This window comes from Trichoplusia ni, chromosome 23 (genome assembly GCF_003590095.1).
Source record: "Trichoplusia ni isolate ovarian cell line Hi5 chromosome 23, tn1, whole genome shotgun sequence".
Classification (NCBI taxonomy): Eukaryota; Metazoa; Arthropoda; class Insecta; order Lepidoptera; family Noctuidae; genus Trichoplusia; species Trichoplusia ni.
In genome coordinates this window covers 1845858-1864419 of record NC_039500.1, presented here as the reverse complement: position 1 = coordinate 1864419, position 18562 = coordinate 1845858, and the positions used below count along the sequence as shown (strand labels likewise).

The window sequence follows — 18562 nt, the reverse complement described above, 5'->3', positions numbered from 1 at the left end:
TCTATTCAGAATTGAATAAATAATTGGTAGGAAAACTGAGAATATTGATCAGTTAAAGAAAGACATTGGTTTACCACCTAAACAGACATACTATGAAAACGAGAACGTTACAAATAGAAATGTATGACTTTTAAACGGCGTGGATTATGTTTTTTTTTAATAAAATTGATAAAAATGAAATTTAAAAATCTACGCGATGGCTTTATCTTTATTTCAAGTGTATGGAAGTTGAACGAAATAACCTTTTAATTTTATGGTTCATAACTAACTTTTTTTATTTAATCTGTATCTAGCATTTACTCTGTAGGCGTAATATAATTTCGGCGGCCATGTTGGCGATAGGCTTATTTTGTTTTAATTTTGTGTTTGCCTCTCTGTTTGATTCATAGTGTTAGTGAAGGATAGATAGAGGTGTAGAAACTGACACACTACCACACCACTTTGTTTGCGTGCATCAACCTCGTTGATTTCAACATAATATTTTGGTGATTTGACTGTGTATATGTTATAAAATATATTTAGACATTTCGGTAAAGCAACTATAAATTACAATGACTTCAACTGAAGTTTCGTATAATCGGAAAATAATATCGGAGGATTTGTCGAATGTCGAATTCGACACAAGCGAAGATGTGGAAGTTATTCCCACTTTTGATTCTATGGGATTACGGGACGAATTGCTGCGTGGAATATACACCTATGGTAACTATCAGGGTTTTTATTAACTACCTATCATTACTACGATTCCCAGCTCACCATTTCTGATGTTCATGTTCGTTGCACGACTGTACCTACTCATCACTCACTTTCACATTTTTCAGGATTCGAGAAGCCGTCCGCAATCCAACAAAGAAGCATATTACCAATCGTAAAAGGCCGCGATGTGATAGCACAAGCTCAGTCCGGTACTGGTAAAACTGCAACATTTTCGATTTCCATCCTGCAGTCGTTGGACACAACTTTACGTGAGACCCAAGTCCTGGTTTTATCACCAACGCGCGAGTTGGCTACTCAAATTCAGAAAGTAATCTTGGCCTTGGGTGATTTCATGAATGTCCAGTGCCATGCCTGTATTGGAGGGACCAACCTTGGAGAAGACATCAGGAAATTAGATTATGGTCAACATGTTGTATCTGGTACACCTGGCAGAGTATTTGGTAAGTAACCTCTATGCTTAAGAAAAAACAAACATGTAGTTGCTTGCCTACCTAATCAATAATGTCACTTGTAAATGTACTTTCAGATATGATCAGGAGACGTGTATTGAGAACAAGGTCCATAAAAATGCTAGTACTTGACGAAGCTGATGAGATGCTGAACAAGGGTTTCAAAGAACAGATCTATGATGTGTACCGTTATCTGCCTCCAGCCACACAGGTGGTACTCATCTCTGCCACACTTCCCCATGAGATTCTTGAGATGACTTCAAAATTCATGACTGATCCTATTAGGATCTTGGTAAAACGGTAAGAATGCAGTCCTAAAAATTTTCAAATTGTTCAATGAGTATAATTAAAATTATTGTATTATCCAATCTTTTATCTGAAGCTTATCATAACTTCTGTGCCTTTACTTTTTTATATTAGCTCCCATAACCTAGGTACTAAAATTAACATATTTCTTATTTTATTTCAGTGACGAGTTGACATTAGAAGGAATCAAACAGTTCTTTGTTGCTGTGGAACGTGAGGAGTGGAAGTTTGACACCCTATGTGACCTGTATGATACACTGACCATCACTCAGGCAGTCATCTTCTGCAACACCAAGAGAAAGGTGGACTGGCTCACACAAAAAATGCAGGAAGCCAACTTCACAGTCAGTTCAATGCATGGAGACATGCCGCAAAAGGAAAGAGATAATATCATGAAGGAGTTCCGTTCTGGCCAAAGGTAATACATTGTTTGCTATTTATTTAGTTGTACCATCATCATCATCAGCCTATTGCAGTCCACTGCTGGACATAGGCCTCTCCAAGTGCACGCCACTGAGATCGATTTTCGGCTTCTCGCATCCAGTTGTACCATGTGATATTAGATTGCATGATTATTTGTACTTTTTTACAATATAGCTTATTTAGCAAACCTTTGCATGTTAAAAATTTTTTGTAGGCAATCCTAATCTGTATCAAATTAATTAGTAATATTTCGTAATTCTTAAGAAAAATACGTCTATGTTTCAGCCGCGTACTTATCACAACCGACGTTTGGGCGCGAGGTATCGATGTGCAGCAAGTATCTCTGGTCATAAACTACGACCTGCCGAACAACCGTGAGTTGTATATCCACAGAATCGGCAGGTCGGGTCGTTTCGGCCGCAAGGGTGTCGCCATCAACTTCGTCAAGTCAGACGACATCAGGATTCTGAGAGACATAGAACAGTACTACTCCACCCAAATTGACGAGATGCCAATGAATGTCGCAGATTTAATATAATTCTGGTCACAAAAACATCACCTTTCTTACCCAGTGTTCAACTGGAGACACACAGTGGTGAAGGAATTGATAGCACCCAAATTCTTCTCATGTAAGCTATTTTCTAGATGTATCTCGGTATAATGTCTTAATAAATAAATTTTAAATTGAAGTATGTTTTAATTTTAAGTTATCAACCCTTTCCTTGAAGATATACTTTCTCCAACAATATTTGCATTCAAATGGATAACAAAAAAAGGACTGTTCATTAGGATGGTTGACATACCCACTATTTGATGATGACTTTAAACTGCCTGCTACAGTAGGCTTCTGATGTGGTCCTATCTAATTCCTTTCAATTCTTGGGCTTCTTGCGCTGGTTTACTCACGATCTTTTCCTAAGCGTTTTTAGCAGGTGATAATTTCGTTATGAAACATGCATGGATTCTAAAACATTGTGAATTGTTGTTTGCCGGTATCTCCACCTCCACCTTAACCTTGGACTTGGGAGTTCAGTCGTTATAGCAATAGACTGTCACAGCACACTGCTGAGTATAATAAGGATTGTGAAAGAAATAGGGGTGTTGTAGACTCATGAAAACCAAAAAATTGATGTAGTGAACTTACAAAGTTTATTTTAGTCAAACAATGCAGAGCAGTATTCTGAAAGCAATGTTACAACTAATTTACACACAATATATTTATACAGACAAACTTTATCACTACAATAATTTTACTTAATTAGAACATTTATTTTAATTAATACATTGATTCCAAAAGATTATTGTAATGACAGCTAAGCTCTTGGAATGTTACCAGCACAGATCAGAATCTGTGCTCAATACTAGTGTACTACACAAGATGGTGCAATATTACTTAAAAATTGATGAAATCATTACCTTATGTAGTAAAATATTTAATACATTATTTAGACTATTGTAGGTATATCATTATTTTGAATAAGAATTTAGAGAATATATTTGAAGATTCAGTAAAAATATGCAATATCAAAACAGTGCATTCCACTACTATAATAGTTCTGTTTTAATTTTGTGTTATTGAGTTAAAGTGGAAATAACAGACATTTAAATGTCCTTGTGTACATGTCACAAGTGTAAAAGAATGAAATATATATTCATATAATAAGATTACATGCATATTTAAAAATTTGGCATTGACCTAAACAAGTTGACTTTACAAGATGTTGTGAGCCAGTCTACATGACCATATTTAACAAATCTACTTCTGAAAGACTAAAATCTGTTTGCTTTACATACAGTATATCTTTTTTTTTGTTGTCAAGCCATTACAGGACTTGTAAAGTAGGTCACATAGAGTACACACAGATCACAGATTAAAAGATCATTTCACAATCTTTGGCAAGATATAAATAAAGCTGTTGACAAGAAAATCTCCAGTTTTATTTATTACATGTTAATTTCTCACAAATTCTTTCCTTCAATGTTACTTTGTAACTATTGAAATGCTATAATTATTAAATTACTCTGCAACATCATGTGTTCTGGTATTTAAAAATAAATAACTTAAACAAAATAAACAACTATAAGATTATAATATAATATGAGTAATCACAAAACAATAGAGTGATGTCATTTTGTTTTCTCTTAGAGAGGCATCTGGACGCCTTATAAGTATTATATCCTTATTCTTAAGGCACAATTGACAAATCAAATCATATCAAAATGGTATATAAGAAAGGAAAATCATATTATGTATAATGAATCCCAATTGAGTGAACACCACAATTTGAAATATGATCTCTTTCAAATGATGAGGGTGTATTTCGTCACCTGACATCACTTGCGAATACTTCAAAATTATTCTTAGGCCCTAAAGACTAAACACATATATGAATTACAGCTCGGTCTCAGAAGTAGGGTAGTGCGCATTCCAACGCCTATATATGAAGATCCCAACTGCTCCCACTAGCAGGGCTACAAGGATTTCTGTCAGCTGATCTAGGAAACTGTTGGTGGGCTCTGATGACTCCAACACTTGAGGCTCAGGCTCTTGTGTGTGGGCTGGCTCTTCTGGTGGCTTGGCAGTTTGCTCATCTTCAGCTTTAAATGCAATCTGATTCAACACTGTTTTCTCTTCTTCAGTGATGGGTTTTGCTGCTGTTGTTGACGAAAGCAGGGCTGCTATCTCACCACATTGAGAGCAGGCCCAGCTAACTGATTTTTTTGCGAGGATTTTGCGCTCAGCAGGCGAGTAATCGAGCGAACCAATTGTGCCTTCCGCAGGCGTCGGCATGAATGCGATCAGTGCCAAGAGAGCAGTTCTTATGGACCATGATGGTTGCCAAGTCTCAGGATGATGTCCAGAAATGGATAGACAAATTTTTTTGTTTACCTCGAATCGTCCATTTGGGGTCAAAAGTATAATGTGAGGTGGATGCATTGGATATTCTTTTGGTAGTAGTATCCTGCCGTGGTAGATACCACCCTCGAAGTCCGTTCCTTTTGGTCCTTGTACTGTGAAATGCCATTCAAAGAGATTGTCCTCCAAGGGACGCGCACAATACTCTTCAGTGGCCTCCGCCAACTCCATGGCCTCTCTCATTAGGCGTTTGACACCAGGACATTTTGTATTGTACTTTTCACTGATTTCAGCCATATTTAACGAAATACAGAACGGGTCGGAGTAACTGACTGTATGATAATTAATATGACGCAATGAACAGGCAGAGGTACACGTATGTTATTGATGTAATCACAAGAAAATTTGATAACAAAATCCTTTTGTATATGGCCACAGTCAAACTTGTCAAATGTCAGGTGACTGTCAAGTTGTGCTACTCAGCAGCTGTTTATTGTTTAATTTTTTCAATAATACTATTTAATGTTTCTTCAAACTTAAAATAATTCTTAAATTTAATTTGTAAATTAATGAAAAAGTTAAATAAAACTTATTTCTTTCCCTGGAACTAGTCTTACAAAATCAAATACAAAAATTTATTCATTTTGATGTTAAATACTTGTTGCTTGTTTTATGATTGTCATCACCACATTTTAAGTAACTTAGGTAAATAAATTTTATTACTGAAAATAAAGTTACCCTATTCACCTGAAAGAAGTAGGTTATAAATATTATGCATAGTTCCGTGCCGTCTATAGATTGTGTGTTTACGAAGTTAATTCCATCATGGCAACGCGTATTGATCGATTACTCTATTCTCTCTGTGGTCTGTGTCTTATCTGGTGTACTGCCTGTCAGTCAAACAAATCGAATGATTGCTAAATCAGAATAGAGTTAGTGATTTTCAAAGGGTTTTAGTACAAACCCAATTATTGGCATATAAAAATGATGTAGTGTTTAATAATCGGTTGCATTTATTTCCATGATATGTCGAGTACTTAATCCCTCGTACTGTTAGCATCGTTTGTGTCATAAATAAATATTCCAAGATGGGTAACATTAACAAAGACAATATGCTTTACATGGCGAAATATTCGGCATTTAACCCTTACCGTATGCGCGAGAGGGAAATGGGATACAATTGTAGTATCGGATCCAGTGATGCGCTGGCGAAAAGTCTGTACTGTGGCATGAAGCCCATCGCGACGTGGGACTCGGACAGGGAGAAGGCTCCGCCGACTGGAGGCATCTTCAACCTTGAATTTTCCCCGGAAGGGTAAGTGTGCGTATATTATTAATTGCACGTTAGCCTTCAATACGGTCTGCGTCGATACCTTTCTAAGCTATACAGCACACTACATAATTAAGGCGTAAAAAGAGACTACCCGCTGGGGCGTCGCAATTGTCAGCTGTTACAACTACTCATGTACTATAAATGCGAATCTATTTTAATAAATGAAAACTTATAAATCTTTTACTAAGCTGAGCTTATATCAATTTAATATTGATTAAAATGTCATCTTCGTAAAAATAATTTGTCTGATGTTAAAAATGTGATTCAAAAACTCCAATATTCATTTTGTATAAATCAATTAATTTATTTCAGGACATTGCTAGTAGCTGCGTGTGAAAAGAAATCAATTCAGATATTCGATCCCCTCACACATGAGAGGATACATGCAGTTAATGGAGCCCACACGGACTGTGTTAACTGTGTCAAGTGAGTATTACACAAATATACACACTTGTTATACAGTGTGACCGAGATGTGCCTGCAGCGATAATGGCACTTATCTATTGTGACTGATCTTCAAGCTTTTGTATAGTAATAAGATTTTGACTGGGTTTTTTATTGTTATTTAAATAGTAAGGGTTAGTGTTTGTACTGTTGAAACTTGGAAATTAAACCTGTATATATAATAGTAAAAACTTTGATGATAGTATTAGAATTCTTTAGTATGGTAGAAACTATGTCTGATCTCAAACAGGCTTTTAGACACAGACTGGAGTTTCTGGGCACGCAGCATACTATTGTCTCATTTTTACAGTTATAGTAAGAAGAGTTCTTTATAACAGTCACAATTTTCAATCCCAAATGGACTTTTTCCATCTTCCAAGGTCTTAGGGAGTGTAAGAATATTACATACACACTAAACACAGTCACACTTTCATAAGAAAATCTATCCAGCCAAGAAGACTATAAAGCAAATTCTTGCAGATTCTTGGATGCACGAATGTTTGCAACATGCTCAGATGACACAACAATAGCCCTATGGGATGTCAGGAACCTAAAGAAAAAAATCCGGACCCTGCTCGGTCACTCCAAATGGGTGAAGAACATAGAATTTTCCGTCAAAGACAAACTGCTGGTCACGTCTGGTTTAGACGGAAGTATTTATACTTGGGATATAAATTCCTACACAGAGTACAATCTTGTATACCAAAGAGTGTTTCACACATCCAGTCTGATGAGGTGCCGACTGTCTCCGGATGCTAAGCAGATGGTGCTGTGCACTACGGGCGGTCTCATCGTTATTATACATGACTTGAATTTATCTACCTTGGCTCAAGACCTGCATGGATTTAAGGTAAGCTAGCCTAATAGGAAACATTGATCAAATTATGAATTGTTTTTATGTATAGTTAATTCTTATAGATAAGCTCTGAATGCTAATATACAAACCAAGTATTACCTTCAGTACTTATTATTATTGTAATTTAAAGGTCAAATTAGTACAGAAATAGATTAATTTACTTTGAGGTAAAAAGGTAGGCTGCAATATAATCTATGATTTACATCACAATAATTTATGAAAAGAAAAGTGTTCCATTGTTTCTAATAAAGTAATAACTGAGAACATAAATAATCGGTAAGTATCGTAGTTATTGTTGCGTCTTCATTTTTCAGCGACGAAAGTCTTGTATAATTTTCATCCATCATTTTTAAGCGCATAAAGTCGGCTGTAGCGGGCTCGAATGCCTACAAAATTTTAAGGCATATTTTATACTAGTATCATCGTTTACAGCCAAACCTGTACCGGTTGATGCAGATGAGCCACCAGATGATACCAGTAGCCGCTATGTACGACCATTTGTTCGACTCCAAGAACAGAGAGAATCGCGTGGAATTCGTTTCCGACTTCCCCGAGGGCAATGATGCAGAGGTCGTCAGCGCTTTGCAGGTTTGATTTATAAATAAAAATTGTAAAAGTTGACTTTTACTTTTTAAATATATTTTTTTATGCACCAGTATGTGACATTGAGATTTTGTTTTTTTCTCTCGTTCATCAACAAGGCGTTGTGGACTGCATTCATATTTAATTATGCAAGTGATTTAAAACTACTTTATTTCTCAGATTCATCCCCAAGGATGGAGTGCGTTGAGTCGTAATATCAGTCACGATGATAAGTCAGAGGTACGTAACATTTGGGTAATTTAAAAACATTGGGATTGTGAAAGAATCATGGAATTTGTTTCATTTATTTTGAAAAATACAAGAATATAATTTGCACCATTATTATATGTGACTTTAATAACATCATTAACATCCCATGTCTAACTGCAGTTGGAAAATCATTGTATGATTAATGTATTAATTGTATTGCTGTGAAATGATATACGCACGCAAATACAAACCTAACTCCAATTGAATGCAAACACAAGTATTTCCCTTAGTTCTATAACAGTTAACTAATTAACCGATTTGTAGTTCTGACTAACTTTATCTAAATCGTTTTAATAAGTAGGTCCAAGAACTTATAATGAACAAAAAGATTAGAAAAAAGACTATCATTTAAATAATATTGGTATCTATTTCTAAAGACATAAGGTATAAAACATGTTTTTGTATCCGTATCTAATTAAAACGGGTGTAGCCTTTATTGATCGAACAAAGTTTTTCTCCAAAGGGTGACAACCGATTTTGGTCAGCTCGCAATTGTGCAGTTATTGATATCTATATTGCCTACCTTCCAACAGTCGTAAGACTTATATGATGTTGATGTCAGCACGGATAGCCGAGCGCGACGTCTTGCTTGTTCGATCCCCTCGTAGGACATGCACTTTTGTCATCCGCGAATGTTTGTCCTGAGTCTGGGTATCTCTGTGCATGCAACTTCAATGTTTGAGAATAATAACAACACAAGGATTAAATGCGGGAGATGTTTAAAAATCAAAACTTGGGAGGTGTCAAGGGACACCCGGATGGAACGAAGTTCCTTTCGAATAATTAGTGAAGCAATTGTAATAAAATTTCACTTTTAATTACGAAATAAAAAAACAAAACGAAAACGACAGACTTGTTTTCTATAAAAAGATATCTCTCAGAAAGAGGGAGAAATAGAGAGACAAACACACGCACGCAGCACGGCTTACAACCATAGCAAAAAGTAACTCTACAACTTTGAATCCTATTTTTTTCCATCTAGCCTGGCAACGCGCAAAAATCAACTATATTAAGAAAAAAACATAGTAACTTTATTAATGTTTTATGCCGTCCAGTGGACCTGCATCCACGACATCCAGCCCATCGCGTCGCCGGGCGACAAGGACACGCGCGACACTCGCGACACGTCGCCGGTGGGTCGCGGCCGCCGCCCCCCCTCGCGCCGCTCCCGCCCGCGCGTCTACCGCGTGCCACGCCCCATGCATCCCAACCCCATGTGAGTACTATGATATACACTAAACGAAACATAAACGTATTCAGGCATTTAATGTAATCTAGTCTCTATGACTCCACTCCAAATCATTTAAGATACATTGGGATAACACATTTTTTTGCAAAAAAGCCTTATGTACCTATACAAAAATGTCAAATTCACTATTTTATAACATATAGCATAGTTTTTTACGTTTCAAATTCATACTATCTCGGTATGTTGGAGTGAAGTCTTGGTGTAATGTGCGAACATCACTTTAAGTTTAAATTGCTATGCTCAGTGTATGTTACATAGATGGCGATACATGTTTTTTATGTTTAACTTCAACTCTGCCGAGTGCCATATTGAAATGCTTTTAATGTTCCTTCTTCCACTGTCTTTCGTTGGGGTTGACGACCAATGGATAGGTACCAAATAAAGCTGTCCACAATTATGTGTGATACTGTGACGGCAATACCGATACGGCGATGGAATTAGGCCAGTGATGAGCCTTGACATGGATATTTATTTTAAAGCTTATCTTTTATTATTGCCTTATATTTGGTGCTTTTTGTTTTATGTAGCTTATTTTTGTGTCTGTTCGTAATTATTATGTGTCCTAAACTATTTCGGCCACAGCAATGTTATAGTCTAAGAGCCCGTGAACCCCAGACCTTCGTTATTTTATAAAAGCTGAAAGATTGTCAGCGCATACTCCCAACCCAGGTAAGAACGATGGACCATTATGAAGTTTGGGTTATAGTGGCTTAGGCAGGTAAACGGTACTAAAGGTGTGTAAAATACCGATCTAAATTCGTCAAATAATAAAGTGCGATTTTTTGATATTATCTTCAGAATATTATTAAAAATCACGTTATTCATTGCCAGACACTTAACATCGTGGCAACCCCTTGCCAGACACCCTTAATGTTCATGAAATTATAGTTTAACTTACGTTATAGTATAAAAGCTGATTTTTATATATAATACTTGGGTAATAAGTAGATGATGTTTCCTCATTAGCCAGACATTTTTTATAGTTCCAACCCCTTGCCAGACAAGCATGTAGGGTAGCTGTAGGAGCGAGCGCGAGGCAGTATGTATATAAGTGGGTGCGAGTGAGATGCGTTTGTATTGTTTAGTATTTAATACATGCTTACATCAACTAAAACAATAATATGTGCTATCTTCAATTATTATTAATTAAATATTCGTTATAAATGATAAGAATAACATTAATTATATCATTACTTACGTTAAAGTGTAATAGCTGATTTTTATATATAATATTTGGGTAATAATTAGATGATATTTCCTTATTAGCCAGACATTTTTTATAGTTCTAACCCCTTGCCAGACAAACATTGTATGTCTTAAGAAGAGATTTGTGATTAGAATGACTCATGCAAATAAACTTTTTGGCGCAGATTTATTTAACTAATAATCTATGTAAATTTTAAAAACATCTTAAGGAAAGACATTCGATGCTACAATTACCTTAAATTGTTAAAAAATTTAATTTATTTTATCAAAAACAGGTTTAAAAAAAAGCCAAAAAATAAAATATTTTTCAAAAATTTAATTAAAAATAGGTTAATGATGCTACAAGTATTAACGTTGATGTATTAACGTCTTTAAATGTTTCTTTTTCTTGCTCTCTTTCAACAATCTTTTGAGAATTTTTTGGTTCTGAGGTAAAATATTTTTTCATTAGCCCTGTGAATGATTTGTAACATTCCCTGTGATAGCCACCCTCTGTGTATTCACGTGGAAAAATGATGTCATTGTACTTAAGGTTATGTTTTTTTCGCAATTTTAAAATTAATTCACATTTTTTCAATGTCTCGTCAGAAAATAATGTTATTTTGAGACTACTTTTGTTGCAAATAACACAAATTAATGTATCACCCATGACTTATTTTTAATACAAAATCACTTTTATTTAAAAAGTCACATAAACAAATTGTAAACTTATAATCTACGTATCATACTATAAAATATTATTTATCACTACTTTTTTTTGCAAATAACACAAATTAATGTATCACCTATGATTTGTTTTTATAATACAAAATCACTTTAATTTAAAAAGTCACATAAACAAATTGTAAACATATAATCTACGTATCATGCTATATTATATTATTTTAGCTGATGTAAACATGTACTGAGTACTAAACAATACATGCGCAGTAGAAATAACAACTGCGCAGTGAGGGATCGCGGTAGACTTAACTCGCCATCTCACTCGCACTCACTCATATACATACTGCCTCGCGCTCGCTCCTACAGCTACCCTACATGCTTGTCTGGCAAGGGGTTGGAACTATAAAAAATGTCTGGCTAATGAGGAAACATCATCTACTTATTACCCAAGTATTATATATAAAAATCAGCTTTTATACTATAACGTAAGTTAAACTATAATTTCATGAACATTAAAGGTGTCTGGCAAGGGGTTGCCACGATGTTAAGTGTCTGGCAATGAATAACGTGATTTTTAATAATATTCTGAAGATAATATCAAAAAATCGCACTTTATTATTTGACGAATTTAGATCGGTATTTTACACACCTTTAGTACCGTTTACCTGCCTAAGCCACTATAACCCAAACTTCATAATGGTCCATCGTTCTTACCTGGGTTGGGAGTATGCGCTGACAAACTTTCAGCTTTTATAAAATAACGAAGGTCTGGGGTTCACGGGCTCTTGCTCTATTACAAGGCATTGAGCAAGGCGCTGAACACCACTCTTTGTTCTTTATTGTTATATCCCGATAAGACAGCAATACTAATCGAATAGAGAAAGCTCACGTTTCGTACTCACATTTTACGAGTCTTCCAGAAGACAGAAGTTGTGATATTCATTATTTATTTATTTTTAACTCGAGACCTATGTTTGGGAGTATGTACTGCGATATTATCTCTAAGCTTCCAAAAGTTGTTATGTATTATAATGGTATTCAGCTAGCAAGTCCTACTACTAGTCCTAGCTAATAAACAACTTTTGAAGTCATAGTACCCGACCAACCGTGATAAACTAAAAGGTATGCCTTCGTATCGAACAACATCCGTTTTAATGAATTTTGAAACAACAAAACATTTGTCGGAAGTGAAAAATAATGCATATGAAAATAATAAACTTGGTGCTAAGTGATTTCTAATTAGTAATTAAATTAATCTAGGATACGAGCTGTAAATAACATAATTAACGCTTACATTTTTTGTAATAATTTATGGTAATGTATGTATCTCTGTTTTAACTTGATGGCCAAGGCGCTTTACGCTACACTAAAATTTCTTACTTAATTTATTACAATATAATATCCATATTTTTTATCTTACAAGTGTTTCGTAAAGAACAATATAGCTTATCTGTGCAAAAAATATTTGTAACAATTTTTCGATTGGTTTCAGGTAACATTAATATTTTAACTTTAATTATGTACTGTTATTGTAATAAAAACCGTATTATTTGAATAGTAACTAAGAATTGTAGTAAAACGTTTTGCTTTTGCCCTTTTGAAAAATATATGCATAATAAGCAGAGAACATTGACTTGATTCCAAATGTCAATAGGATATTTGACTAAACACATCTAATTCGCCCATCAGGTAGATTAAAAAATAATCGATACGTATGTTTATTTTATTAAATCAATAAAAACACTCAAGCAACGCTTCAAAGATTGTGAAATATTGAGTAACGTCACTTATTGGTATGTTTACTGATAAGTGACGTCACACAATATTTAAACTATAATTCTTGTTTGAGCAAGTTAAAATAATACGTATCAAATATTTTTTGGATATTAAGTCACGGACTAATTTTAGAAGCACAACACAACATAGCCAATTAATAAAAATAAATATATATTCTGAATAGACAATGAAGTAGCCCGATGCTAGGTTATAGGTATTTTAATAAGTAGAATCAGAGCCCAGCCTTTTCTCATCTGTTCGAGTAGGTTTCCAGTCTATTATAAAGTAGATCAGTACAAGTGTTTTACATGGAGCGACTACATATCTGACCTCTTCATCTTAGTTACTCAAGTAACAATAATCTTTGGTAAGACTGGTTGCCAGACTTTCTGCCTTCTGACTACCCGTAACGACTGTCAAAGATGTACAAATGACAGTATAGAACGATAATTGACTTCCGAAACAGGTTGTAAGAATAAGTAGAATATAGATGAATATACAGTAAGTATGGTTTGTCGACAGGGCGACGACTCACATTCAGATTACTAGGGAGAGCGAGAGGGCGGCCGCGGGCCCCAGCACGTCGCGCGACGGCGTCGCGCCGATCAGCCCGCCGCAGCCCTCCCGCCTCGTAAGCGAAACAAACATATTGCAATCACTCCCTGACATTACCTCCTCTAACCATTTATTATCCTCACCATTGCTAATAAAATTATACATAATACCTTATAACCAAACTTCCATCACCTCCCAAAGACTGTCCAATAAGTATTCGTATCGAATTGTCTTCATTTTTATTGAAAAAGGTGTTCTTTTTAAGTCATATTTTTTTCCATTAGTTATACATTTTTGATAATTTCCGTTTTCTCTATGATCTATCCTAGTATTTGACCTCTATTTATTGTATTCCTCGCATCCGATCTCCTTTTTACCAGCCTCACCATATCTACTTACATTTGCATTCATCATACCAAAATACAATGAAATATTTTTTAAGACTATAATTTAGTTCGTTCACGATGATCAATTACTGTAGAATAAAAATCTTTTAATTAAAATACTATTTTCTTAGTTAGTAAACCTGGATTAATAACAATAATGGACACTAGCATATCCTCCAGGGTCTGCCTGGTATACAGAACGATGTGTGGGAAGCTGCTATCACTATCAAACAACACAGAATCCTTCAAGAGATGTATAACAGGTGAGATTAGATATGAAAACGATTGTGTAACTTGTAGTTATATTGCATTTCAAATTTCTTCAAACTTAGTTCGTCTTGCATTGATTTGTTGGTCTTGGTATAGACGGACTTAAAGCACGCGCTTTTCGAATGTTTACCTTAAAAGAGCCACCAAAGTTAAGATTTATAAAATCTATCAACTTAGCTTCGTCTTCGACATCTTAAACTCTTGGAGAGCCAAAAGGCATATTCAAATATAACTTAAGTATTCTCAATAATAGTTTCATTAAATTTGGTTATAAATGAGGCTAATAAAACCTTAACTGTTACGAACACCAACCAATAATAATTAATGAGGTGTGCATGCCTTATAAAGGATGTTACACATAATAAATTTCCATCAATACACCACTTTAACGAACATCTCTGTTATGCCTACATCGCCCTCGAATTATTTACTTATTTTCCCTTCCGTTCTCGTGAACTTGTTTGTGCACTACAATATTATACATAAGCGTACTGTGGTAGAATAAAATAAAATTGGTATAAATTGAAACGTATCAATGCAAATCATACAGAGTTTAAAGGGATTGTGTGAACTTGATATTTTAGATCGGAAATAGGGAAATGTTTTGTATTTTTGGCCTCACCATGGAACAATCGTTGTCGGATCCAAATTAGGATGGCATGTTTAGTTTTCTTAGTGAAACTGAGGAATTTATATACTGAAAAGCATTAGTTAAAACATGATCCTTTTTGTAATAACGGTATAAGAATTTAATGACTAAATTGTGTTATATCCATCTTCATCTGTGTCATTTAACGGATCAAGTGCAAAATGAAACTCACGAGAGATGCATTTCGAGTCCACGTGAAGACTCGACTGACATCCGGCGACCTACTTGTTAATATAATGCTGCAGGTTCAAAGTGCCACATTACGGCCGTGCCACTTAGTACCCCAAGCATGTTTCACATTTATAAATTGGTCTGTAGTTCTAATACGAATTAGTTGTGATATCTTCCAGTAATCTCGGTTTCCTTTCATCCTATGCTATAAACGTTGGTAGTACTGATTATTGACCTCTTCTCAAAAAAATTACACCAAAATAGAATGAGTTGATACTTATTTCTTTATTTATTGTTTTCTGTGTCGCATGTGGCTTGGTTTGTAATAGAATTTTGCATGCGCATAAGGTGCTGGTTCAAAGTCGGGTGAAGCTGCAAAGTCATATCCTGCGCTTAGGACTCAGCAGAGCACCTGATAGGACTCACCTGAGCAGAGGAAGTATTATTAATGCCTGGCAGTTGAAATGTAATGTTTATGTTGTGCCTCCAGAGGCCAGGTGCGTCGTAACTTCAACATGCAGCAGATAACGGGTATCAATACGGGCATTGCTCCGAGCTCCGCGCCTCGCGGTCGGAACTCTCGCCCCCCGCCCCTGCCGGCTGATCTCGTGAGGTACTAACTTTTAGATTATCGATACTAGACTCGTGAGTTGTTAGTTTAGTGGTCGCGAGTACGATAACCGAGCTGAAGGTCTGAATTCCATCAGGTATGGTAGCGTGTACATCCCTGTAGGTCAGATAGGCAGTCGCTCCATGTTAATTCCGGTATTCACTTAGATTCAATAATACTGGAAGCCATTCCCACATAGACAGGGCAAGGCTAGGCAGTAGGAATACTCAAAATCCCCCATTATTTCAGGAGCGCCGAGTTCCCGTCGACATCGGGCTACACACCGTCGCCGGACAGCCCCTACACAAGCGATGAGGAGCCGGCCACCAAGCACTTCATCCGGCAGAACAAGAACCGTCTTCTATACTACATCGAGGAGACCAACGAAGGCAAAGGCTTTATTAAGGTAAGCCTAAACATATGATATTTTACTTATGATGATTTTATGTCTTGGTCTGAATGTGTAAAATTTATTTCTGCTAGATGTCAAGCAGTGTTTCTAGTTTAGTTTAGAAGATTTAAGAGCCATTTCACAAAATGATCGCGCTCAAGTTTAGGCAAAAGAGTGCGTCATTGTCTATGTGTGTGTAGCGAGTCACACGAATGCAATGTAAACAGTGCAACACGAGAGTCAATACCGACGAAACAAGCTTGAGCCGTTATCGTAATATGTTTTGTTAAAAATTATAGATTATGAAAAATTGAGTATTTTTTTAGCGTAATGCGTTTACACATTACGCTAAATGAAATAAACAAAAAAACACTCATAGGTATATTATGTAAAATATTTATAGCAAATTATACTTATAAAAAAATGGTAAAATAGAACACGGGGTGGATGTACAATGGGGACGGTGTTTCCTTGTCGTCTAAATCGGATCAGATACAAAAGTGCTACCCTCTTCCATGCGGTTTAGACGATTTCTCATTCTAAAATGCTAACAAAATAACTATTAATTTCCGATATCTACATATAAATCAATTTTGAATATAAAATAAAAATAAATATATTTTACCAGACAACTGATATACCAACTTACTTATTACAAACAATTAATAAAAAATATATTTTGGAATACTTTTATTTTCATAATTACTTCGTATTTCAACCAAAAAACACGTATAAAAAACAAAATAAAAGTAAAAAATTGGTTGAAGAATTTATTTTTTTACTCATTAATGGTAATAAAATTCAGGAATCTATTTCATTAAACGACTACAAAAATACGTGTCTGAACCTGTACATATTTTTTTAAGTTTCATTTATGAGAATTATTGATAGATTAAGGACTCCGAAGTTGACTCTGCAGTAATTTTTCAGTAAAATGGTTGTGGGAAATGGGTTATTACAAATAAAAGAAACCGATTTTAGTAAATGTGTTACATTAAACGACAATATAAATGATTAACCTATATTTTATATTCGTTCAATAAGTTCTAGGTATTACCTAAGATGGTAATAGAGAAGCTCAAAGTCTTAACAGTTCGGGCGAAAATGTGAAATGGCTCTTAAGATTAAATACATTTATTTTAAGTAAAATAAAATATTCTAATAAGTAATAATTAACCTTATTAGCAAATCTCAAGACAATAAGAAACATGATACACATGACATTATCTAATTTATTAAAATGGTGCCCTTTGCAGGAGCTGTGCTTCTCAGCGGACGGTCGCATCGTGTGTTCGCCATTCGGTCGCGGCATGCGGCTGCTGGCGCTGAACAGCGACTGCGGCGAGCTGTCGAGCTGCGTGGAGGACCTGACGCAGCCGCGCGTCATGGTGGAGCTGGGCCAGAGCCTGGGCATCCACACCGACCTGGTCGTCAGCTCCAAGTTCAGCCCGCGCTACCACATGCTGGTCACCGGCTGCCTCGAGGGCAAGATCGTGTGGTACCAGCCCTTCAGCGGCGAGGCCGTATAAGCCCGACCCGACCCACTTGGTTTATTAGGAATCCCGCTGAACTCATTATAATGTTCTGCCCACCTGCTCAGCTTGTCGCAGTCCTCCCGGACGATGACCTCCGAGCTAGAGTGACGAGAGAACCGACCTCTTCCTGCTCCATAGCTAAGCAAGTAGGTTGGTAACCTTCAGTGTTGTTACCATTAATTTTGAGTACCTTTACATGTTTATTCACCGGACGAAGAGTAGATGACGTGCACTTTGTCGCAAATATAAACGATTACCGAAGTAGTCATCGTTGGAGAGAGGAGCTCGATGTAGATTGAAATTCCAATGTTTTTTCTTACTAGGATCAGTAAGGAACTAGGCCATTTATGCATTTTAAATATTTGTAATACATAATAAATAGTGCGATATACTTAGTTATTGAGACGTAGCTTGGCAGCTGTAGCGATAGTGAGCCAGCTTATAGTATTGCGGCAACACATGTAACATAAAAAGGAATTTAATAATAAGGCTGAAATATAGCGATTGTAGTTGGAATGTTTGTCTAGCTATATTCCCTAATAAGTATTACTGAATCTCCTAGGTGAGACTGCCTCAAAGGCTCTGTGGCTTTCAATGAAAGTGTTTTAACATGTGTCTCGCCTAGCGATGGTTTAGTAACAAACCTCTTGGATTGACACAAAGAGCTGAGCACCTGCGCTGTTCAGGTCATACAGTTACTTAATAAATGTAATTTATCAACCACCACTGATTTTTATTTATGTATTTAATACCCTAATCCACTATCATAGCTTAGAGATGTTAAAATGAATTAAAAAACCGCTTTTATTAACTATTAAATCTAAATTATAAGTCGAAAGATTAAAATGCGTATGGTTACCTTTA

General features: G+C 35.8%; 3 protein-coding genes across 5 annotated transcripts; 2 read left to right on the top strand and 1 right to left on the bottom strand.

The window, feature by feature from the left end:
• Positions 1-401: 401 nt before the first annotated feature.
• LOC113505029 (eukaryotic initiation factor 4A-III) lies at positions 402-2584 on the top strand. Its single transcript, XM_026887549.1, has 5 exons — positions 402-702; positions 822-1157; positions 1244-1466; positions 1636-1890; positions 2181-2584. The coding sequence occupies exons 1-5, from the start codon at positions 552-554 to the stop codon at positions 2431-2433; spliced, it is 1218 nt and encodes a 405-aa protein (XP_026743350.1). The 5' UTR covers positions 402-551; the 3' UTR covers positions 2434-2584.
• A 437-nt stretch (positions 2585-3021) lies between these two features.
• Positions 3022-5214, bottom strand: LOC113505030 (ubiquitin-conjugating enzyme E2 J1-like). Its single transcript, XM_026887550.1, has one exon. The coding sequence runs from the start codon at positions 5047-5049 to the stop codon at positions 4288-4290; it is 762 nt and encodes a 253-aa protein (XP_026743351.1). The 5' UTR covers positions 5050-5214; the 3' UTR covers positions 3022-4287.
• A 133-nt stretch (positions 5215-5347) lies between these two features.
• Positions 5348-18421, top strand: LOC113505022 (DDB1- and CUL4-associated factor 10 homolog). 3 transcript variants are annotated; one of them, XM_026887539.1, is made up of 11 exons: positions 5348-6067; positions 6398-6511; positions 7010-7379; positions 7818-7973; positions 8148-8207; positions 9293-9453; positions 13654-13762; positions 14253-14335; positions 15653-15775; positions 16022-16178; positions 17420-18421. In XM_026887539.1, exons 1-11 carry the CDS (start codon positions 5841-5843, stop codon positions 17690-17692), a joined length of 1833 nt encoding a protein of 610 aa, XP_026743340.1. In that variant the 5' UTR covers positions 5348-5840; the 3' UTR covers positions 17693-18421. The 3 variants fall into 3 exon arrangements, with proteins under 3 accessions (XP_026743340.1, XP_026743341.1, XP_026743342.1); XM_026887540.1 differs by lacking the exon at positions 15653-15775; XM_026887541.1 differs by lacking the exons at positions 13654-13762; positions 14253-14335; positions 15653-15775.
• The last annotated feature ends 141 nt before the right edge of the window (positions 18422-18562 follow it).

Coding starts and splice junctions, on each gene's coding strand:
- LOC113505030 (XM_026887550.1), bottom strand. CDS start 5,049: ATGGCTGAAATCAGTGAAAAGTACAATACAAAATGTCCTGGTGTCAAA.
- LOC113505022 (XM_026887539.1), top strand. CDS start 5,841: ATGGGTAACATTAACAAAGACAATATGCTTTACATGGCGAAATATTCG. Junction 8,208..9,292: donor GTCACGATGATAAGTCAGAG/GTACGTAACATT, acceptor TATGCCGTCCAG/TGGACCTGCATCCACGACAT. Junction 15,776..16,021: donor CTGCCGGCTGATCTCGTGAG/GTACTAACTTTT, acceptor CCATTATTTCAG/GAGCGCCGAGTTCCCGTCGA.
- LOC113505029 (XM_026887549.1), top strand. CDS start 552: ATGACTTCAACTGAAGTTTCGTATAATCGGAAAATAATATCGGAGGAT. Junction 703..821: donor GCGTGGAATATACACCTATG/GTAACTATCAGG, acceptor CACATTTTTCAG/GATTCGAGAAGCCGTCCGCA. Junction 1,891..2,180: donor GAGTTCCGTTCTGGCCAAAG/GTAATACATTGT, acceptor TCTATGTTTCAG/CCGCGTACTTATCACAACCG.